The 25,656-nt window shown below is 38.9% G+C and overlaps 1 protein-coding gene across 1 annotated transcript in view; it reads right to left on the minus strand.

Annotated features, from left to right (window-relative positions):
- Positions 1-25,656, minus strand: part of LOC125240757 (paired box pox-neuro protein) — a 70,393-nt gene that overhangs the window by 32,853 nt on the left and 11,884 nt on the right. Inside the window, exon 2 of the mRNA XM_048148818.1 lies at positions 14,551-14,581. Coding sequence (XP_048004775.1) covers positions 14,551-14,563 — 13 coding nt within the window. The 5' untranslated portion in view covers positions 14,564-14,581. The remainder of the gene's footprint in view (positions 1-14,550; positions 14,582-25,656) is intronic.

Below are 25,656 nucleotides of genomic sequence, written 5' to 3' on the forward strand. Positions count from 1 at the left end.
GAAGTATAACTTTTCAACGCTACTTTTTTGTTATAAGCCATCTTTATATTTCCCCCCATTTTTAATACAAATCTGCAGTTTTGATTATTACTAACGAACGTGGACACATAATTTAAACTCCTACAGTTCACACTCACAAAAGTATAAACTTTTGGAAACGGCAAAGCTTAAGAACCGGGCCATCTTAGGCGCCAGTATCTTACGCTTTGCTTTTATTGCACGTCAGTCGCTTTTAAGTACATGTGTGATCCTTGATCAGACTTTAATACTTTTAATTAACGGCCCGGTTCACGACATTTAATCCTGAAGGAACCAATAAATCCCGGCGACTACCAATCTCGTTCTAGGAACCTCATTTATCGGTATGCCTTAGCTGCTACTGTTACCGCTGCCCATTATTGAGCAGTAAAGCAATACCTTACTGCAATACCGTTTATGACTTTACTGCTATAAAATTAGCGTCCCGATTTGTCCGGCGGGTGCTGAGTTTTACGTCTTTTTGTCGGAGGTGATGCCACTTCGGCATTTCACGGGTAGTGTCGCGTCTTCTTGAGATGCAAATTACCTTCCTTGCTTTACGATTCCTCTTTCAAAGAGTCTGTAGTGTGTAAAAGTGACCTTAAAGGTTATAGCGTATGGTCAGTTTTGGATGAAGGATGGTGGAAACGTTATTAAAGAGTGTCTTGCTGCTGCCGTGCAGATGGCCGGTGGATAGCTCGAGTTCAGCAATGACGTTTCTAGGAATCAATCCTTTATCCATTCTGTAGTTACCTAGATTAACTTTTTAGCACGTTCGGCTTAACGCTTCCTAGTCCTGGTTTTTCTTTGAAGGCATATTAGGATAGGTAGCAGGTAAATTAGGATAGGGCAATCATTTCTTTCTACAATAGTTAAACAATCTTGTGTTCATTCTTAACTTGCGATGAAAGCTCATAGTTCTAAACGGTCAGCCAAAAAAATCTACCTACACCTATATATTTAAAAAGATGAAATGTAATAAGTCAGATACTTAAACATTCTTTTAAACCTCGGGTATAATTTAACATAATAACTAAGTAGGTACTTATTAAAATTGATGGTTTCTTTCAGGTAACAACTTATAGGTTCAAAGTTACAAACATTTTATTTCTACTAAAAATCGGCTCCTGTGAAATCGTTTGCCAAAGTACGGTTATTTAAAAGCGATAATTATACGTGTTGCATACATTACCCATTAACAATTGTTTTTTATTTAATTAAAATAATCATTACACTGCGCTTGCAGATATCTAAGTTGAACTTGTAATGGCGCGGCGAGGAGTTAAAAAGGCAAAAAGCCGGCGATAAAATCTCATTTAGTAAGTGGTCGTAAACGCAAAGGGGACCTGACACTGCACTGCCAACCGTCTACTCGTATGTCCTACCTTGGAGAAGAATCTGATTCACACCTTCATCGAATCCTGGTAAGAGTCACCGAACATGAATAAGATGTCTCCTCTCGCACAGGTCCAAATCCTGGTAAAAGCATTCTTAAGATGTGTGTCCAGTCCAGTGTTTACATTGATTAATATATATCTTATGTATTATTTATGTATGTATATATTGTATATGCCCAAATCATGGGTCTTTGTTTTATTTGGGTCTAGGTTAATCTGTGTACGTGTCTCCGAAATATATATGTATATCAGAATACCGCCAACATCCGAAAAAAAATATATACTGCCTCTATCGCTATGGAAGAGTGATACTGATTTTCTATCTTTCGAAGTTGGTGGTAGGCTCTTTAAACCATTATAACAAAAAGCAATTTACAATTACAACTCTCATGCCAAGTTAAATAAGGAATAGAAGTGACCGCCATCGCTACACGAGAGAAAGTAGGTATTTGTAGAGAGTAGCTTTCTCGCAAAACGTATTGGTTTGACATATAGCGGAGACTCGCTGCTTGAGAAAGGGGTTTTGCCCTGAAAGCAACAATACCAAACATTATTATAATTACACATATATATATGTAAACGAAAATGTATTATAATTACTATAAAAAAAAATAGGTAAGTACCTACATAACCTGTCGAAGTGACATGGAAAAGAGCTAGATGATCGTAAAAAATATCGCTGGAAACTTTTTGACCTAGTATTTTGTATCAGGGGCCCATTTCTCGAAGCTACAAATACAATTTACAAGTGGTAGTCAATGTCTAATATGGCAAGTTGGAAAGGGAGTTCCGCTTGTAACTTGTAGCTTTCAGTTTTGAGAAATGGGCCCTAGCAGATAGGAATATAACACGCTTTATGAGTCTTTATATATAAAGTCCGATACATTGGTATATTTTCAACATAATTTCTCTGCCCTACAATAAATATTTGGTATCGAAAACACTGTAAATGTGCGCTGCCCCTAACATTATACACCGGTAGCTAATTTCGCGCGCGTATCGAACGATTCGAGACGCTCGTATACGCATCCCACACGGTAGATACCCCTCCTACCAGTCCTACCCCTACACCTCATGTTATATGACCAAGATCTTATACCAAGAGACCGGGTGTCTGACGAAAACTTAGGATATGCAATACATATTAGAAATATTAAAATGCATTTTTGTTTAGCCATGTGCGGATGATTTGACTCGGGCCAGTTTCTTTTGTATGACTGAATGATTCTTGATTCCTTTTAGTCAAATCAGCTTTTTAAGAACTCAAAACGAATTTGAACGGTATGCTAATATGAAAGTAATATGAAATCGAGTCTAGTGACGCATCGATCAACTCATTTATTTTATTATATTTGTATCTAACTTATTACATCGAAATTGATTACAAAAACAAGTACTGCCCATGTGTTTCTTATAATTTAAGTACCTACTCGTACATGCAAGTTCCCTATAAGGGGGTTACAGTGTACTAGCATTGATTAAAGGTAAAATGGGCATTACAATTTAGTTGGTGATTTTGTTGTGACCGTAAAATCAGTCAAATGAACAACCAAATTTATGAAACGTAAAGTAACAGAGCACATTGTTGCAGAACACTATTCCCCATAAGCATTTAAAACATTGCATGTAATATATTAGTGTAAAAAAGACGGGTAAATTTTAAAGACCGGTGATTCCATACAAAGTTGTACCTTTGCAAAGCCATAAAAAAACCTAAATGCGAAAAAATACTGATTTTAGGTTTGCAATCAGCTCCGCCAATTTTCAGGCAGTTCTCTTATTGTTCTGCTTAAATTTCATGCGCCGCAAAGTGTAATGTGTAGTTTAGTGTCGTTACTAAAGCCCACAAAATATCACACTAGAAATACAAAGGATTTCTAAAAATAATAACATCGTACTATTGAAATAATTCGGGTGGTAGGATTTGTTGTTAGAAAGTTGATAGAAATCGTATATTTGTTTTATCGGCTCCTTGTACATAGCGCCTTGGCCTAATCGATTCAACCAATTCGAAATTAATCGCTAGATTTGGCAAACGATACGTCTTAGCCACATTCACATTCGTCTTAGTCCTATTTTATCTATTGATGTTTGATGTGTTTTATTAGGATAAAAGTAGGCTTTATCTATTGATTTGTACTTACTGATGTGTTGCCTGAATAAATGAGTTCTATTCTATTCTATTCTACATCGCAACATAATTTAAAACAAATGTGTCAAAATTTGAACTTACAGATCTGGGACAATAGTTATTTGTAATGTAGCAGCGAGACGTATGTACACCTACACTACCAGTCTTTACACCCAACTCGTCTTTATCATCACAAAATATATAGGTAATTTTATGATATAAGTTTCGAGAAGCCTTTAAAGCGGAATTGCACGCATCTTAAGCTCGCTTACAGCTAATATGCCCCTGGTTTACAATCCGAGGGCCGTAAACTTCGTTTTTTTGCCGTGCGCATATCGGTCGTATATTGCGAACTTTACAGCTTGTGACTGATTTTACAGCGATGGGAGATGATGGAGCGTTCGAAGATTCGGTATGTTATCTTGATTTGATTTTAGATTTGCTCGGCCCGATTCGCATGCAATTAACGTCAAATATTCGATTTGTAAATGGCACGGCTCCCCAAGCCATGACACACATGCTGTGCTGTCCACACACATGCTCCGTGAAAGTTCTACGCGACAGACAAGGCATGAAAAGTTGCTGGTGCCACTACCTTCTGCCCCCGCTTAATTCATTAAAATTTTGAAAAAACCCCCGACCGCCACATAGTAGACCGATTTTCATGAAAAATGGCTAATAACACTCCCGACTAACACAGCTTTCAGACAAAAAAAAACTAAATCTAAATCGGTTCATCCGTTCGGAAGCTACGATGCCACAGACAGACACACACACACAGACAGACAGACAAACAGACAGGCAGACAGACAGACACGTCAAACTTATAACACCCCGTCGTTTTTGCGTCGTGGGTTAAAGAAAAGAAATCATCAACACGAGAAGAAGATTAATGTGCATTTATTCCCAATGTTATTTAAAAAATCATTTTAGTATTTTATTGGCTATGGTAGTGTAGCGAGGTTTATTGGGCTTTAGGCTTCTGTATCCCACACATAAACTTGTTTTTTAAAATAAGCAATTTATGTTACAGAAGCTTTATTTCAAAATAATAGGCGCGAAATGGGATGCCTTGAGAGCAATCTTGCACCTGCTTAGAATATGTTACATACTAAATTTTATACACAAGTATAAGTATAGACATTGAATCTAGTTTTTTTACTGTGTTAAAAAAGATGCGACTATTAGCTCAAAAAAATAAAAATTCTGTCGAACCTCCTCCTTTTTTGAAGTCGGTTAAAAACAGCCCTACCAGTCATGTTCGCAATATGTAGCTTTCCTTGTAAAGTATTTACGATATTTTTGATTCAGTGCTTATTTTCAAAAATATTACGTTTTAAAAAATAACTTTAATACATAGAAACATATTCGTCTTGAAATACTTATTTGAGCACAGATATTTGTTCCTGAGTCATGGATATTTTCTATGTTTATATGTACTTATCTATATAAGTAAGTATATCATCACCTAGCGCCCATAGTACAAGCTTTGCTTAATTTGGGGCCAGGTTGATCTGTGTAAGGTGTTCCCCCAATATTGATTTATTTATCCAACTCACTATTTGCCAGTCGCTTTTCGGTGAAGGAAAACATCGCGAGGAAACCGGACTAATTCCAATAAGGTCTAGTTACCCTCCTGATTGGAAGTTCAGATGGCAGTCGCTTTCGTGAAACTAGTGCCTACGCCAGGCTCCCATGAGCCGTGGCGAATGCCGGGATAACGCAAGGAGGATGATGATAATGATGATCCAACTCACTAAACATTATGGAGCATATCTCGCATCTCATCAAGACAGACGGACATGATGAAACTAAAAGATTCCTAGTTCATTCTTAAAAGTGAGTGTTACATTTTTTGTACGGAACCCTAAAAACAAGCATTATCCACTGAAATATTGAAATTCGTGAAGCTGTAATTTGTGATAAAATATCTAGCCTTTTGAAATCGAACCTTTCCTGTCATTGATTAAAAAAAATACAAACACTCACTCAAATTTAAATGTCAAAGAAATACATGCAATATTTATATTATATCAATCTACTAAAGTTTAATTAATTACAAATAAGCTTTGTAATTAATATTTATGATTGGCCTATAGGTCGTAAATAATGGACCGGTGCCGATGCGATGAGTACGCAGAGGCCGTGAAAAAGATCAGGTTTTACACTGTGGGCACGCACAGACCTGATATTCTGGAGAAATTTGATGGTAAGTGTATTATAATGATGATGACGATGTGAATCCTGTTATCCCTCACTAGGGACATAGGGTTAGAAGTATCTTCCACTTTTCACGATCCTGGGCGATTCATTCAATATTTCTCCAGCCTAATCCACTTGCGCGGGCCAGCTTCTCCACTGACCGATTCCAAGTGGTACAAGGCCGTCCCGACCGTCTGCTGCCAGGTGATTGCCAGTAGAGACCTTGGACAGGTGGTTCTCTGCACTAGAATTGTATTAGGTGAAGCATATTGCGAAAAACTTTCGACTGTTTCCTTCTTCATAACACGACATTCTGACACAGATACAAATAATAATAATCTGTGTTGAAGAAATTCATTGCTGTAGCTTTAAAAACCAAGGAGAAAATACTCAAGTGGCTTTGTGAAGAGAATTGACCCTACATGTCGCGTCTTAACAGCGACACCGCTGTGGGGCCTGTGGGGCGTCGTCGTTTTTGAGCTGAAATGATGTCAAAAAGCTCCATCTCTTACTGACTAATTGACTATTTATGACTATATATTAACCATGATTCCCATTTCCAGGCAGCGATTTCATAGTCAACTGGAACCGCCAGACGCCGAGCTACGATGACATGAAGTTCTCTCGGCCAAAGGCGCGTTCCATACACACAGGCGAGAAAGACCCGCTTTCGCACGAAGACCGACGAATCGAGCACATGTGGTGTCCTTACATGACACCAGTGAAGAAGTGACAAGGTCAGAATATCGCGTTTTCTAAATGTTATTTTACTTTTTTTTTTTAATTTTTACCGTTATATTTGGCATTCGGATAGAGCAATTGGGCAACACTACAGTATAATAAATATTAATTTTTTGAAACCGTGGTCTCCTTGTGATTGGCCTAGAAAATGCGAGAAAAGACTCGCTCTCACACAAGGATCGACGGATCGAGCACATTATGCGGTTTCCTTACATGACACCAGTGAAGAAGTGACCAGGTCAGAAATACGTAGTTTAGTTATACGTAGCTTTAAAAAGCTTTCTTTTATTCAAAATTGTAAACTACAGTAATATTTGACATTTGGATGAGGTCATTGGGCAACACTATTTCAATAAACGTTAAACTTGCTATAAAATTATTATGTCTTCTTTATCGTATCTTTATGAAAGAAAACCTTTTCGATGACCTATGATAACTTTTTTGCGAAAGGCTTCTACGTATTTGATAAAAGCTTTAAATTCGTTTCCAAATGTGTATCATGATGCAGTTCTAATGATCGGAAGTCGTTTTCTTTTCAATCAACTTTTAGTAAAGATTTACGAGTGGAAATTGTAACACAGTTTTCCATCTTCGATTGGTTTTATGTACAGGAAAAAGTTATATCTTGATTTAATACGAGTAACCAACGTTTAGCGGTCTGTAGCGTTCAGCGTAGCGTAGCATAGTTACATTAGTTGTCTCTCTCTATTACTCGCATGAAATATTTTGAGTGTCTGAACATCTTTTTGAATAACTTTTGAAGGGCCATTTGCACCAACGAAAATGGAGGGTTAACCCACCATTTAATATGAAAATTGACAGATGACAGCGCACTAACCCTTTTTTTCGGAGTGGTAAAATGCGTTACGCGTTCCCCCCGGCCTGGGAAGCCATTGAGGGGATATGTGGGTCTCCCTCCTACTTACCATCCTCTCCAGGGAGAGGAGGAGAGGAGGTATACCCACTAAAAACCACTCCTATGTCGCCCTTCTACCTGTTATGAAGGAGCCATGGGATGCCGGAGATTCCATGACTCCTTCCAGCGGCCCTGGTCTAATGCCAGAGTTCCTACACCGCTGAAAATGAGGACCAGAAGTTCGTAACCCTCTCCTAGCGTGCACCGCCGTGTAAAGCGGCCTCCCACAGCCCGCCGACACTGTTAAGCGCACTAACCCCGAGTAAAGTGGTTGGTGCAAGTGGGCCTTATAAGATAATAGATATAAAATATAGATATAAAAAAATCTCTTCCTATAGGAAGAGATTTTTTTTTTTAATTTGGATTCGTTTGTGAGAAAACTTCATGGTGTAAATTTAACACAAAATTGGAAGCGGTCTAGTAGCCTATCTTGATGAGAAACTTTTCTTGCTTAGTGATATAACCTGAATAAGTATAATGATTTGCTATGCGTAAGTAATAATCGTAAAAGGCGTCAAAGATCTAATCACAAGCCGTCAAAATCACTTTACCGATTTCATAACAACCTAGTGCCAAACATCCTGCAGAACACGTTCTATGCCTGTCCCCAGCTGATTCTTATCAGGGTACGTAGCCAAATGCACAAACGTTTACGATGATTTTGTAGCTAGCTAGCTCTGTAGCTCTTCGGCCCCGTACCCGAATGGTGTTTCGTCGACGACGCGAAACGCTACCGAATCGCCGCAGTAATGTAGTCTGGCTTGTAGCGCCAATACGCAAGAGCGATAGAGATAGATAGCTACGAAAACGATGTTATAGTGAGCGTATTGGGAGCGTTTGTGCGTTCGGCTACACAGACTGTGTTTCAATCGGCGTCTAGCGTCAACGATAGTCATTTATTTCGGCTAGGCCGGCGGGATTTCTAACCAGGGTGCGTAGCCGAATGGCACAAACGCTAACGAAACGCTCACGAAACGAAACGCTCGTAAATATCTATCTCTATCGCTCTTGTGTATTGGCGTGACTAAGCCAGACTACTTTTCGCGGCGTTTCGTTTTCGTTTCGCGTCGTAGAAATGCCATTCGGCTACGGGGCCAGGAGTATTGTTCTTGATGCTCCATGAGGAACGATACGCAGCTCTGTAGCATATCGTGATTATTTCTTTCTATTGCTCTAATGTGGAAGAGCGAGAGAGAAAAATAACTACTATACTCTACAGAAGCGTCAACGTTTGTACTCTTGGCTACAGGTCCAAATGTAATTTTAGCGCCTATCGTGATGAACTGATGAATATAATTATGTCTATCGCAACATTCATATCTATTTATACATTCAAGAGCTATGAAAACTGATATTTTGTGTGGAAATTTGTAGATGTAGCTCATAAAAAGTATGAATTTAATGAGGAATTCATTTAAATGTTTTAAATACGATTCTTGTGGACGCTGGTTAAACTATACCCGACAGTCCCGACACCCGGTTAATAAGAACGAATCTATTGATATTACAGACAGACATTTTTTTTTTATTATTATTTTAAATGGGCTTACTCTTGGCCACAGACTAGCCAAAGGCAAAGACGTGGCCTACGATGGAGTGAGCTCGCCCAGAAAATGCCTGTTCACTCTTGATTTATAATATCGAATATAATATTGTTTATAATAATATTGGGTTGGTAAGAAAGTAATGAGCGATCGATTGAATTCCACATAAAATTTTTGAGAGAGTTCTAGAATCTTCTATGGTCGAAAGTATATAAAGGGCGAGTCGCACAGTTTCTCGTCAGTCATTCACATGCTGTCGCCGAGCTAATATAAGGAAGAAAATGGACGAATTAAAAGTGCATGTAAGGCATTGCTTACTATATGAATTTCAGTCTGGCCATTCAGCCGCCGAAGCAGTGCGTAATATATGTCAGCGTGTTGCTCCTGAAGTTGTGTCTGAGGCCACGGCGAAACGATGGTTCCAGCGGTTTCGTAGTGGCGACTTTTCATTATCAGATCAACCTAAGTCTGGTCGACCGGTGAAGATTGATGTAGCCAAATTAAAAACCTTAATTGAAGGAGATCCGAGGCTAACGAATCGTAATCTTGCTACCGAGTTAGGCTGCTCTCATGTCACCATAGAAACACATTTACACGAGTTGGGAAAAAACTACAAATACAGTGTTTGGATACCGCACGAACTTGATAGAGATCAACTAAACCGCCGTGCCGATATCTGCATACAACTTCTGTCTTTTCGCCGCACATTCAACTGGTTGGACCATCTTATCACTGGAGATGAAAAATGGGTCTTATATATAAATCACACACGCAAACGTCGGTGGCTAGCTCCAAACGAAAAAGGAATAGAGGCACCAAAAACAGAGCCTCACCCGAAAAAAGTTATGCTGTCCGTTTGGTGGGATATTTATGGTATTATTCACTGGGAACTCCTACCAAGTGGAATGACTGTTACCGCATCAGTATACTGTAATCAGCTTGAAAATTTAAACCAAAAAATCTGTCAGAATCGTCCACAGCATGCTAAAGTTTTTTCTTACACGACAATGCTCGCCCACACATTGCAAAAGTGACTCGGCTAAAGCTATTGGAGCTAGGTTGGAAAGTGATACCTCATCCACCGTACTCTCCAGACTTGGCACCTACGGATTACGCATTGTTCAGATCGCTAAGCAATGCCTTGAATGAAAAAAAGTTCGATGATCAAACCCATCTACGACAGTACATAGCTGAGTTTTTTGAATCTAAACCTAAGAACTTCTTCGCCGATGCTATTCATTCTTTACCAGAACGATGGAGACAAGTAGTAGATAACGAAGGCCGTTATATTTTTGATAAATGATTAAAATAATAAATTAAATAAAAATTACAATATTGGTTATGATTCGCTCATTACTTTCTTACCAACCCAATAATAAACCACTGCTGTCGCTTTGGGTTCCTAAACTTCCATCTATGAAACTGTAGCTAAGGTCTTTTGCTAATTTTGCTATGTATTATAAGAATGATACAATACTCTATGAACAGATTAAATTTTTTTCAAAGACATTATGGGGGCGCCACAAGCCTTCGGAAATTGTCATAATATACTTTTAATTTACGACCCTTGCCACCGTGACCCAATGGCCGAGCGGTTCACTTTTTTTTTGTATATAATATTTATTTCAAGTTTAATCCATACTTCCATACTAATATTATAAACGGGAAAGTGTGTGTGTCTGTTTGTTTGTCCGTCTTTCAGGGCTGAACGGAGCGACGAATTGACGTGATTTTTTTAAGTGAAAATAGTTGAAGGGATGCATAGTGACATAGGCTACTTTTCGTCTCTTTCTAACGCGAGCGAAGCCGCGGGCAAAAGCTAGTAATACAATAGTCGGATATCTGTATGTGGATTCGATCTACTATCACATATATGGTTGAGAAAGCAACAACTCAAGCGATCGGAAACACACCGCGGTATTCGTATGGTAAATCAGGCATAATGCCTTCACACTTCACACTCGGCTCATCGCGCTTGACGCACTCCTTTATCCTTTCTCTCACTACTCACTCTCACACTACTTTTATCGTTGTTATGTTTTAGTTTTGTTAAAAAATTGTAGTTAAAGGTCGACTTATACTGTCAACTCTTATCCTATTAATTAACTTTATACGTAATAATGTTTTAGTAGCGTTTTGTGAAATGAAATGAAAATTATTTATCTGAAACAACATAATTTGTACAATAGGCTACTAGACTCTTATCGAATTTGGCACAAGAAATGATTGTTTCCTGTAGTATTTGACATAAGAAAGCAATTTTTATAGCTGTGTTTTATAGATTTTGGGTATTAAAAGTGTATGGTGGCTACGTATTTTCGATTAAAAATGTGTGTAATATTTTTTTAATTTTGGCCACCGAAAATGCCGTCAGAAGTGTAGTGACGTCATAGAACCTAACTTAACTTAATGTCGAGTCAATCACTGACATGATGAACTTTATGCCTCATAACTTAAATGTCAGAAAATTTTGAGTTCAATTCGATCTACTTCATGCGCAGACAATCTATAGATTAACATGGCTAATGATGTTTTTGCCTAATTAAGATAAAGTAAACTTTATAACTGTTTTTTGTGGTTTTCAAGTCGTAATAAAATATGGTAGTATTTTTTCGGTTAATTGGACAGTAATAAATAATAAAAAATAGACTTTAAAAAAGGGTCAAGTAGCCTATTATTGCAGTTATGACATTTAATATATTGTTCCAAAAAGGATTCCACTCAGCATGTGTCGGAGCATTTAGTGCTACGACGCTGATTTTAAGTATTATTTTGACGATTTCAGTTATTTCATAAACATACCTAATTCTAAATGTACTGCGACCATATCATGATTTATACTGTGTTATTTGAGCGCCTTGCTTTACCCATTTCCATATAAATATGTAGACGTATTTTATCCTCGATTGTTGTTCTAGTCGTAATGTAAAACACTTCTAAACAAGGTTTTCATCAAACTAGCACGAATAGACGTTTTAAAGTAAACGAGTTTAAATATTTTATTAGGAAATAATTAGATGGAATCTTAATATCTGGTGACGGAATCCAACACAGAATGTTATTATTTGATGTATTCACCGATTGTTGAGACACACACGAAGTTTCCGGAGACTGACACCTGATGCCCTTTGATTCTAAAAAGACCTCAATTTCAAGAAAATATTAAGTCGTAAGGCTTTTTTAAATGTAGTAAATGTAGCGGCCGAATTTATGTTCCCATTTTGTCTTATGATAATTAAAAAGTTGAACATTTTGAACAGCTTCTGTGTAACGCGGTTGGTGGTATATAGGTGAGTCACTTACTGGTACAAGTCCAGATTAGAATATTTACGGAGTATTTCCTATAGATTAAGCTGAAGAAGTGTATGTGTAGGTATTATGTCGTGGTTGATATCATTTTCCTCTTTTCAAATAATACATACATAGAATCACGCCTGCATCCCATAAAGGGGTAGGCAGAGCACTTGAACTACTAAGTTTCAGTGCCACTCTTGGCAAAAAGGGGTTGAAAGAAATCCAAATTGTGACATTGCAGTGACGGGTTGCCAGCCTCTCGCCTACGACACGCAGTCGACTTCTACCACACCCACGGGAAGAAAGGGGGTGGTGAAATTCTTAACCCACTTCAAATTATTATGAAGAAAAAGTATAAATAATAATGATTACTGGTCTCTTTAAATAACTATTATGAGCTTTTCTATGAACAGATTGCCTTTCAAGACTGAAGCAAAACATTACACAGGAATTTTATCTTCGGGTGTATTTTACGACATATACATATTTATGAACTCGACTTTATGTACCAACTGTGGCCAGATATTATCTGGTTATTAATAAAAAAACAAATTACTCAAGTAGGCTACTGGAATCTCTGTAGTTATTACTTCCTCGGTAATTATAAGCTCATGAAAACCGAAGGCAAGTAGGTATGTATGAGTATTAGGGCCCATTTACACCGTGGAGTTGGTGTGCTGATTGTATGTAACGTAAAGGGATCCCTTTCTTTCCCATAAACTTATTGTTCATAATTTCGTTAGTCAGAAGTTGTTATTCATATTTTTTGTGGTCATAAACATCACTAGTCATAATTTTTGTTACGAATAACGTTTAATGGGTCTAACAATAACAAACCATAATATTGGATATCATAATCTCAAAAGTCATAAAGTTGATGAGTATAAAATTGAAAATTATAACAATAATTATTCAGAAATATTATTAAGCATATATTTTGAAGCCCTACTGATTGTTCTGCATATAGATTTAATGTCTAAAATTCCTAAAGTATATTATATTTCAGACATAATACTGGTGCCGTAGCCGAATGGCATTTCTGCGACGCGAAACGAAAACGAAACGCCGCGAAAGGTAGTCTGGCTCTGTCGTGCCAATACGCAAGAGCGATAAAGATGGATATCTACGACCGTTTCGTTTCGTGAGCGTTTGTGCCATTCGACTACGTACTCTGGCCTTTAAAAAACCGTGTCGCCGGCCAAAGGCAAGTATGTATAATGTATTAGTAAGCGCGGGTGGCCGCTCGATACGGATCCGATATTATCTCGATATGAGATTTCTCGATCCCCTTAATTACTCTTAATGGGGCCCAAGAAGCGCGAAGCTTCTTTGAAACGCTTATGATTTCAATGCGTGAGGTGAACTTGGTACAACTTCACGATCACTTATCTACAAAACGATTACACTTAAAAACGTACCTTTTACATATGTTGTTAAAGTGTATAATTAAAAATTAAAAGCGCGGTTATAAGAGGTTCGGAAAAGGAATTGAAAAAAGCGACAAACATATCTAAACTACCAAATTATGTCGCTACCGTCGCACGCTGACATGTTGATAGTCGACCACCTTGTGTTCTCGATGCGCGAGAAAAATAAACCGATTGACCTTTAGATTCGTAACGACTAGTAGTAATCGAAAAGCGTTATTATACTGGATAGACAGCGATAAACGTATTCTGGCTGACATGATTAAAATGACACCTTTATGTCCACTGCTTCCTCATTTGAGCCAGTGTAAGTACACCTTCCAATTTAGCGCAGATATGTAGGTCCTTAAGGTCCGAATTGTACTGGTTTTTTACGAGTAAAGGAATTTAGTTCCATTTTAAGCCACCGGTAGTATAAAAGTTTGTGTAGCGGCTCGACAAGACGGCTTGTGCGGTTGTTTAATGTCAATCGTTTAGCTTAATTAAGATCTGAGTTGTGGAGGTAATCGGATACCTCGGGGTTTTGATACGGTTCGCTTTGAGATCTAGTTTTTTTGTTGTTTTAGGATTCCGATTCAGTGGTGTATGAGTATTGGGTGTTGGTAAAGATAGCGAGCATTTATTTTATAGATCTATTTTTTTCAACGGCCTTTTTGATTTGCACTTTTGTTAGACTCTAAAACCACAAATTGTTTCAATTTTAATAGGAGAAAAAATATGTATGTTAGGTTAGCTTAGCCCAGCATTTTTCATACATTTTTTCTGCGTTGGTAACGGAAACGAAGGATGAGCGAAAAATGTATAGGAAAGAGACACTTTGATGCTTGCTATAGAAATGAAAGTAGGTATCTGTATGTAACGTAAAAAAAGGTTTGCGTACCTGTGTGAGGCATCTTGACGAAAACCCAAGCCTGAAACAAAAATACAAAGTTAAAATACAGTACATTCTAGAACAATCGTAATTTATCATTATCATAACAATCTCCCGCCTAAATCCAAGTCAGAAACAACGACATCTTTATCGCGCATTTCTTTTTTTCGTTCACGCTACACAAACTCAACTGTGACATTCTGCCATGAAAGCGCTCTGTGATTAAACCTCCCTATTACCCGGCGATAACACGCTTAAATCATAATTTATTCAAATTAAAAATACTTATCAAAATATGATGCGGTACTAAATCAAGAATTAAGTGAGTCGGTGCGTGCGTCGGTGGAAAATCGATGGTATCGGGCGTACGATCACCGTGAAAATCCAAAAAATATGAATACGGAAAGTGCGCCTACACGCGAATATCAGTTTAAAATGCGTGCGAGGCGGGAGCGCGAGGAAATTGTTTTTCGTGGTGCCTGCGCTTGACCGGTAGTCCGGCCGCTACCTGATAAGATAATTATTGACGCGCAATGGTTACTTGAGATATTCTCAATTTCGGTTAAGGATGGAAGGTCATATGCGTACAAGAATCGGAAAGGATATTTTGGATGTGATAGAACGTAAACTGTGGGTAGTACCTATCTCTACAAGATATCTCAAGGATTGGAGACACTTGATGATGAGCATTGTTTTATCTGCTACGCTGCTACTATTGATGCATGTACCATTAAGAACTCATTCATCATAACTATAACTAACATGGAACCAAGTTTATTCAATTCTATGTATTTGTCGGGACCTCTAAAGAAATGAGTCTGAATGACCTCCAACCGCGAAAAATGGTAAGAAACGGTAATACAGCGGAACAGAGTATAATGTTAGCATTTGATCACGTCTTCTTCATATTTCCATTTAGTTGAAAGACACTTGGGTAGTTTTAAAGCTGACCATACACACTAGGGTTGGTCTGCGTAGTTATTTCAACTTTGTCTATCGGAAGAAGTCTTTCCAACTTTACCTACGTGTGCAGTTGAGCTTGACAGACAAAACTGTTTAAGTATGTCCAGCTTTCTTACTTTTTCTGAGGACCTTATTGCAATTTTTGTATAACTGGTATCATAATGACCAAAACAAAATGGAACATTAACGTATCATTACGGCAGCCGACCTCTTATTAATAACGCGTAAAAATAAAAACAATAATAAAAGATGGTAATGTCCCCGAAACGCTTGTGACCGCGCTTGCCACCATCTGATAGAAGCTGTTTTGCATAACGCCATAACTAGTGTGGGGAAAAATGTATCGACACTATTTTTACGGATTTTTTATAAGGTGTCCTTTTTACCTGAGTGATATTTGTTAGGTACTCTAGAGACTTGTGATGTTTGTTTTTTTGATGGCAGCACGACGACGGGTGTTGAAACTGTTGAATGCCGATTCTCAATATTCAAATTGAAACTTTGTACTAGATTATATAAAATACATACATATAATCACGCCTGTATCCCATAAAGGGGTAGGCAGAGCACATGAACTACTAAGTTTCAGTACCACTCTTGGCAAAAAGGGGTTGAAAGAAATCCAACATTGTGACATTGCAGTGACAGGTTGCCAGCCTCTCGCCTACGCCACAATTTAACCCATATCCCACAGTCGACTTCTACGACACCCACGGGAAGAAAGGGGATGGCGAAATTCTTAACCCACCACACAGTATGAAATAAATGTAGATTTCTTTGTAGAGTAAAAAAAACATACATAGTTTAAAAGCCTTCATGCTTAGTTGATGGTGGTGCTTTGTACTTTTCCAATAGCCCGAAGATTCTTGGGTTGAATCATGGTAACTAAGAGTGCATTTATTAATTTGTTTTCTCACTTATTATACTGTATTATATACCGGAATATACTATTAATAGCTTTTATCCAAAAAAATCCCTAACATAATAATATAATATATTATGCATTTATGTTCAGTAAAACTCCTGGAACTGAATCTTTTAGCTGCCTTTCCCCGATACTTAAAACGAATCTCAATATTAAAAGCCGCGTCCACTGTGGCTTAATCGGAGCCGCTAAATAGCGAGTAATGAATGCATTACAATACCCCTAAGTGGGGGCGAGCGGAACCAAAATATTATGGAGCCTGTTTACCATAATGTGGTACGACAAAATGCCGAACGGCGGGGCGATGGCTACCCTAAATCAGAGAACTTAAGTGAGTTGCTTAAAGCTAGCCATACACGTACGGATTTGTCCGCCGGGCAAGGCTCGGATCTGATCCGCGGCTTGCCCGGCGGAAAAATCCGAGGCGGACATATCCTTGCTATTAACTAAGATGCGATCCGGTGGGCACATCCGCGCTACGCACACACGCGCGGGCAGCCGACGGATCTGCCCGGCCCGTGCCCGATCCGATGGTTTTGAGCACCGGCAGCGGACGGGTACCCGGCGGGCAGATCTGTGTCTATTTCTCGGACACACGGACGGATGTGCCCGCCGGGCAGATCCGAACGTGTGTGGCTAGCTTATGTCGTTGTAGGGGTGCGTTATATTGTATGAAACAAAAATATGTTAATGAATTATACGAATTTAATTCACGACATTTCAAACTATTTAACCCTATAAGTGCCGTATTTCTATGCACAATATCCAACTAATTTCGCTGGAGTCTGTTAATTATAGAAGACTAGCTCTTGCCCGCGGCTTCGCTCGCGTTAGAAAGAGAACGCGTTTGACGCGATAGTTTGCCTAAGACATTTTACAGTGCAAAACCAGAAACCTTTTTCAGGATTATCGGGTAATCAAGAATTAAATTAAAGTCACTGAAGAAATGCTGATAATGCTTTTATCAAAACTCTTTCATATTTTAAATTACATATTAAAGGATTAACCTAATACAGTTTTGGCGGCATATAAAGCTGCCCCTTGCGTGTGATACACAATTTGTGCATGTTTAAACCTGAATTATGACAACATTCTCGTGGTAAACGCCTTGTAAGCGTTGTTGGTGAAGCTTTGTTCCTTCGACATGAATCCAGTGTCATAATAGTCTTGTGTTCTAAAATAAGTTCGCGCCATATATGTAACTTACTAGCTTTTGGCCGCGACTTCGCTCGCGTTAAATTTGAAAATCCCGGAAAGCACCATACAAACTTCCACCCCCCATTTTAGGAAAGTTGGGTGGTTAGAAAGAGACAAAAAGTAGCCTATGTCACTCTCCATCCCTTTGACTATCTTCACTTAATCACGTCAAATCGTCGCTCCGTTTTGACGTGATAGACGGACAAATAAACAGACACACACGCTTTCCGATTTACAATATTAGTATGGATTACAACTACTGCTCTATCGTAAACTGTCCCTGAGAAATCGGCCAAGTATTTTCTACCTTCATCTTAGAACAAACCATTAACCTCATATACCATACCGACTCAAAAACCCCAATTAAAGCTCACGGTAATTTTTCCCAATAAGAAATCATTAATAACGATCTAATTAAATCGCAAAGTAAAGGTTGAGTGTCACTTATCTGTCGCACATCAACGCGCCCTTAGCTCACATGTCGCTTACGCCATTTTAGCCAGGATTCTTTTAATACTAGTGTATAAAATGTCGTAAGTGTCGTTGGTGTTAAGTGTGTGGTTGGTGTGAAGCATCTTGTGGGTTCTCAGAAGGTAAGGGTCACCCGTCACTGGCCGTGGGATATCTTAACCGACGACAGAGTTAAATTATACGCTCCTTTACACAAGTGGATCTGATGGCGGAGGCTGCGGAGGGGTTCTGTATCATTATTAAAGAATAATAGCACAAATGTGGCTTATGTCAATGGGCGACTATGACGGATTATCATCAGGCGGCTCGACTGATCGAAAAAAAAAACCATAAAAACTAAGCAAAAAAAATAATAATAGCCAGCTCAAAACTATTAGCTTAGTTAGCACATTTAGCTAATACATAGAAATTAAACCAAAGTTTTTAGAATACCAAAAAAAATGTCCCAGTAATCTTTATTGATCGATGCAAGATCTATATAATGTAACTAGCTTTTGGCCGCGGCTTTGCTCGCGTTAGAAAGAGACAAAAAGTAGCCTATGTCACTCTCCATCCCTTCAACTATCTCCACTTAAAATATCACGTCAATTCGTCGCTCCGTTTTGCCGTGAAAGACGGACAAACAAACAGACACACACACTTTCCCATTTATAATATTAGTATGGATTAATTAATCACCATTCCTGTAAAAAACTTCTATCAATTCATTTAGATATACCTGTGTAGGTATATAATATACAAATACATAGAACATACCAGGACCATGACTCGGGAACAAATATTTATCACACTAATAAAATGTCCTTGCTGTCCAATCGAACTCAGGACCAGGGTTTAGCAGGCAAAGTCACTACGTGCTAGGCCAAAACGGTCGTCAAAAATCAAATAAGCATTTCATCATCCTGCTTGCGTTTTCCCGGCACTTGCCATGGCTCACGCTAGGCTGGGGTCCGATTTGACAAATCAAATAAGCATTTATTTTTCATAATCCAACGCCTTAATAATAGAAAATCCACCGGGAAACCCTCGCGGTACCCCAACAAAACGTCCGATTCCAGTGGCGATTGCTGTTAAAAAACAAACTAGCCTGATTAGCATAAAGCGACGCCTCGGGACCCCCCACGGCCGCTCTCTCAATTAAGTCACTTGTCTTTTCGCGCCGTGTGCGAGCCGCTTTATCGGGCGCCGTGTGGGCAGCCCTTTATTTTCAGGGATTTTATGCTCCTTTAGTGCTTTTTGCGACTGATTTGTTTTGCGGAAGTTTGCTGATAATGGTGATTTTGATGATTTTTCTTGTGTGATTTGCACTAAACCTTTCAGGAATTAGCTTTCTTTTTCGATTTTATTTCTCAGATATCTAAATGTAAAGTTATGAAAAATATAATATTTTTATGTTTATTTGTAAAAACTAAATTAATTTTCCCAAGCATAAAAATATACCTATAACCACAGATGTCATATATACCATAATAGATCAAGCAAACGTATCTACTTAGCGTGTCAAATGAACTCAGTGAAATCCACTGAGTTGTCCGTCTTTACTCGCAGCTTGCAGCTTTCGGGCGTCAATTTTTGTAAGTTGAAGTCAACCAAAACATAAAAAATGCCTCGTTACGTGATATTCAATTGCAACAACACAAAAATTATGAACAATCAAGAGCTTGAGACATATTTAAAATTACAGGCAAGAATCAACTTCAGTACAAAAATTGGACACGCTCGGCCCCTATACAAATATATGAATTTGTTTCTTCTATCTAAATTAAGTTCTGTGCCTATAACTAAATATGAAGGTAAAATATTATGTTCATCACAAAATTTACTAGTCAAAAATTTTATCAGACCATTCCCGAGACCACAGACTCCGTTGGTTGGGCCATCTCGAGGGGATGGATGAGGATCGAAATGTGAAAAGAGCATACCTGGGTCGCCAAGCAGGAGGACGACCTGCCGGACGCCCTAGGGACCGCTGGAGCGACATGGTGGAGGCGGATCTGTGCGAACTCCAAGTCAAGAATTGGCGAGAGGTAGCGCAGGACCGAGAAAAGTGGCGCTGTCACAAGAACAAATCGGATTTGGGGCACTGAGCCAACGGAGTAAGTAGTAGTATTACCGAGACCGCCTTAATAAATAGACATTGCCTCATTCTCTTACTCCGTCGCCTCAGAATCAGAACTATAGTATAAAATACAATTATTTCTAACTGCTTCACCGCGCGATGTGTCGCGCGATAGGCGCGGGAGGTGAAAATTGCGCAAACGCGACACGGCAGAGGGTGGTCTCGCTGTGTGGCGATGCAAATGCGCGCTATCGCCGCGCCGCCCGCGCAGACGTGGCTGCGGCTCACACCAAACAGCGCTAAACTCGGCACGTTACGTGTTGTATGGTTCGGGAGGTGAAAATTGCGCAAACGCGACAGTCCAAAGGGTGGTCTCGCTGTGTGGCGATGCAAATGCGCGCTATCGCGCCGTCCGCGCGGGCCAGACATCCACTCACACCGAACAGAACAGCTGCTAAGAAGTTTTAGAAACGTTACTCAGTTCAATTTGGTACGTCACGTGGTTTGGTACGGTCTTGTTCGGAGGTGAAAATTAACGTTACACGAGCAGAGGGTGGTCTCGTAGTGTGCAAATGCGATTTGTGACTCTCATTCTCACGAATAAGTTACTTGATAGCGTGGCCACGGAAAATGTATGTAATTTTAGGCGCCCGCGCATGTCAGATATCTAGTCACACCGAACAGTGCAAAACTTGAATAGTCATGTGTTTGGATACCGTTCCGAGATGAAATTTTTACAACGCAAACTATAAAATATCAAAAAGTATTAGATATTTATATATTAACTATTATCTTATACTTTTAAACGAGCAATTCTTGTATATTTATTTATTTATTTATTTATTTATTTATATATTTATTTATTTACACTGACGATCTCGGAAACCGCTCTAACGATTTCGCAGAAATTTGTTATGTGGGGGTTTTTGGGGGTGAAAAATCGGTCTAACTTATCCTTAGGTCCCGGAAAACGCGAATTTTCGAGTTTTCATGCGTTTTTCTTCGCGCGCCATCTCGTGTGCAGTAGTTGTACTGTTAAGACAGAATTCTTTCGGTCGATGTAAGTACTATTTATTGCAAACACTAGATGGCGACACAGGTCAAGGCTAAAACGAATAGAAAATACACTATTTGAGTTTTTGTGGCGAAATGCGCGCCATCTCGTGTGGAGTAGTTGTGTTGTTAAGGCTGAGAATTCTTTCGCTCGATGTAGGTACTATTCATTTTTGAACTAGATGGCGACACATGTCAAGGATACGAAACAGAACCGAGCGAAGCTCGGTTGCCCAGATATTATTATATTAAATGACATTTTAGCCAATAATGTAATATGGATTACTGAACGCACACTTAGATTGTTTTTATTTTTAATTATGACAAGTAAGTCATAGAGTTTGCCGCGTTTACAAGAGACAGTTGTTGTTGACGGATGAGCTTTTTTGTGTGAAGGAAAAACACCGGCTGTGTGATATTAAGGCCCACTTGCACCAATCACTTAACTCAGGGTTAGTGGGCTGTCAACTGTCAAATTCCATACAAAATGGTGAGTTAACCCTCGGGTTAACTCTCCATTTTCGTTGGTGTAAGTTTCCCTAAGAGGTTAACTAAGATTGTCTTCGGTTATTCGGTGTGCAAGGCGGCCGCGAGGCAGTGCCTTGTTAAATAGTTTAATGGTAATGAAGATATATACACCAGCGCTGGATAAAGCGGGCCGATTAATATCTCGTTAATACGGATCTACTATTTGCAGTCACCATTTTTTTTGTATGGCTTCAGTCGCTCAACGGTGTTAATACCTAGTCAATAATGAAAATTTGAATATCTGTTGTATTCGGGGACGTTTCTTTTCTTTAAACAAGATTACAGTGGTGGGAAAAGTAGCAGTAAAACACTTTATTGTACCAAAAAATACAACACACAAGAAAAAGAGCTTATCACTAGTACAAAGGCTAACTTATCCCTTTAAGGGCCAAAGGGGGGGTTTTTAAAGTACGGCCCGTGGGCCAAATCCGGCCAACGAAAGGATCGTATCCAGCCCGCCACCGGTCCTTCAAAATAGTAAAAATGCATTTTTGGTGTAAATCTGGCCCGCCTCTAAAATTCATTTATATTTTGGCCCCCAATGAAGTTTGACCACCATGGTACTTCGTTCGAGTTCGTTCTAATATTTGACGTAAACCTATGTTAATTTCGAATCGAGCCGTATGTTTTTAACTATGTTATATTATATTTTGATTATTGAAAAATAAGCATTACATTACTTGTAAAAGTATGATTTTCTTTATATTTCTAGTTTTAAGTCACTCTTATCACATTCCTCAAAAAAAAAGTTGTAATTGTTTAAACCAATCCGTCGTATTGGAACTCCGGTTTGATCTCAATTAGATATCGTTAGATTTCAATTATCTGAAGTATGATCAGCGTTTATACGCTATCCTGTGTGACATCGAATATTTTTATGTTTAATTTAATTTGAATAAATTCTTCGTGGCCAGTTTGACAAGTCTTATTGGTCTTAATACTCTTAATATTATGGGTATCAAACGGATGTCGCATGTGGTGTCATGTTTTATTGCTTGTCGCCATTAACATGTGGCTACTGGGTTATTTTACTATTTTAGACACAGATGTTACATATACCATAGATCAAGCAAACGTATCTACCAAATGAACTCAGTAAAATCCACTGAGTTGTCTGTCTTTATTCGCGGCTAGCAGCTTTCGGGCGTCAATTTTTGTTAAAGTTGAAGTGAACAAAAACATAAAAAATGTCTCGTTACGTGATATGAAATTGCAACAACACAAAAATTATGAACACTCTATGGCCTGAGACATATTTAAAACCACGAGCAAGTAACAACTTCAGTACAAAATCTGACACGCTCGGCCCCTATACAGTCGACAGTCGAGTGTAAAAATATGGGTGTACACATCTTACTCAAAAATATGTCCTATAGCATCTTAGTCCGGTGTAATAAGAGCGTAGTACCATATTTATGAGACGATTATTTCGATATCTGTTTTTGCACTTGACTGTACAAAAAGATAAACTTGTTTCTTCTGTCTAAATCTAGTTCTGTGATTTTAGAGTTTAGAGTACTCTACAGTCAAGTATAGACGTGCAAGTTGCGCACAGTTTCACAACTTGACAAGGACCTACCTACCTAATCAATGTTTCCCATATTTCATACTAGCTTTTTCCCGCGACCCGGGGCTTCGTCCGCGTACTAATCTAATCTTGTTTTCCCATACAAACTTTGGACCCCCATTTTACCCCCTTAGGAGGGGAATTAACAAAAAACCCTTTATTGCTCCTCTACACCATACTGAACCTACGTATCAAATTTGAAATCTCTAGGACCAGCGATTTCTTCTGTGCGTTGATATTATGTCAGTCAGTCAGTCAGTTTCGGGTTAAGTGTACCAACATACAGGGTGTAAACCTAATACGGGCGAACCTCTTAACGGTGGTGAGTATAGGACATAAAAAATGGAATTAGATAACTTTTACTTAAAATTGAAATATTTTTTTTATCCATACAAATTAATTCGACCCGCAACGTAATGCAAACACACTCGCGTTAAACGCTCGTTGACAGTTGTCATTGATTGTCATCGCAACCACGTTTACAGTACATTGCTGCTGGGAAATTTTTCAAAAATTCTCTATACGGTGGAAATTAACTCAAAAACACCTCTTAATTAATGATAACAATATTGAATTATATGCCTGGTTTCATTTATCGCCCTTATTACGTTTACGCGCTGTATAAAAGTGACTGTTTTCCCAGACTTGTAGTTTCAAAAACCTTGTTCCGCGACTTCATTCAATACAGCTCTAAACTGTCATCTGGTATGCAAATCATAATCAATAAAAAAGCTGTTTCATTTATCTATACTCTTTGCTAATTATTGCGTATCAACCCCATTGTTATTTATAGAGGCATGCAATTAAAACGACCCGAGAAGCCCGCGACCGCTATAATTGTGCAGAAATGCAGCGATAATTCACCGATCAGCAAGAAATACGCGCGTTTGAATATTGCTAACGAGAGTAAGTTAAATCGCGACAGCTTGCCGACGCCCCACACAAGCCCGCGACCGCAATAATTGCGCAGAAATGAAGCGACACTTCACCAACAAGAAATACGCGTATGAAATAAGTACTATCAGCTGCAAACGTGCGTGGAGAACTTATGAATGAATTCATTGATAAATTCGACATGCACTTTTGCAGCTGATAGTACATTTAGAGCGGTTTCGCACTACGACCCATAAAAATAAATATTTTCATGGGTACGGATCGGATTCAGACCGGAGAATCCGATCCGTACCCATGAAAATATTTATTTTTATGGGATAGGAGGCAAACGCGCAGACAGGTCGCCTGATGGTAAGCGATCACTGCCGCCCATGGACACCCGAAGCACCAGAAGTGTTTATATTAACGTTGCGCCGGGACTCGATCCCGCATCAACCGCAGATCGGAAACTTTATGTGTTCCTTTATTTATAAACTTGAAGTATCGTTAGCGGGCGTTTCCGATTGTTAAAAAATATGCTGTGAAAATAGGTCCGTAGTAGCCGTAGAACACTTTCTATACTAATTGACGCACTAAATCCGATCTCCGTCATCCGATTTCTTTCCGTCATTAGTTCGTTTTCACATTATCCGATCCGATATCGGATGTCGGAAGGACTTCAATGGAAAAAAAATCCAAGATGGCGCCTGTAATGTATGGGATATCGGTCCGACATCCGATATCGGCTCGGATAATGTGAAAACGCACTTATCCGGACCTAGTGCGTAAATTATCATATAAATAGTTCTTTGACTACAACGGATTATTTTCACAGGTTCGGAACGAACGTAGTGGGAAACCGCTCTTACGGTATGCAACTTTCGCAAAAACCTATCCCGATTTTTTAATTACAATCGAATATTTACGAGGCAGAAATAAGATTGACTTAGAAAACGTAGCTTTAGATACGAGAAAGCAAAGGTTAGACCTCCTAAACTGTAAGGCCATAGCTCTAATTAAGTCACAGACCACCTCAACTATTAGACGGAGCATTCAAGCCAACTGCCTTGCCTTGTCTTGCCAAAGTCGTGCCTTGCGGGGACGACCCTCGTGCGACCGACGCCGTCGCATCGCATCGCCTATCGACATTACTTACCCATGACATGACCCACCTAAGACACTTTCATAGAGATGGAAGGTTTGATCGTGCCGCGTCGCATCGCATCACCGTCGTGACACATATTATTACATGATCTCTTGTAGTCATTTGTATGGGAACGCAACCGCTGGATCCATTTGTATCAACACTTACAACCAGCAGTTATGTAATTTTGGAATATTTATAAGAAATTATTTTTGGTATTATGAGTACACTGTGTACCTAATGATTCTAGAATTGTGGTAAATATTTGGAAAGTAAAATTTTGAATTTTAATTTTGGGCCCATTTCTCGAAGCTACAAGTTACAATTTACAGGTC

Source organism: Leguminivora glycinivorella, chromosome 2, assembly GCF_023078275.1.
Source record: "Leguminivora glycinivorella isolate SPB_JAAS2020 chromosome 2, LegGlyc_1.1, whole genome shotgun sequence".
Lineage (NCBI taxonomy): Eukaryota > Metazoa > Arthropoda > Insecta > Lepidoptera > Tortricidae > Leguminivora > Leguminivora glycinivorella.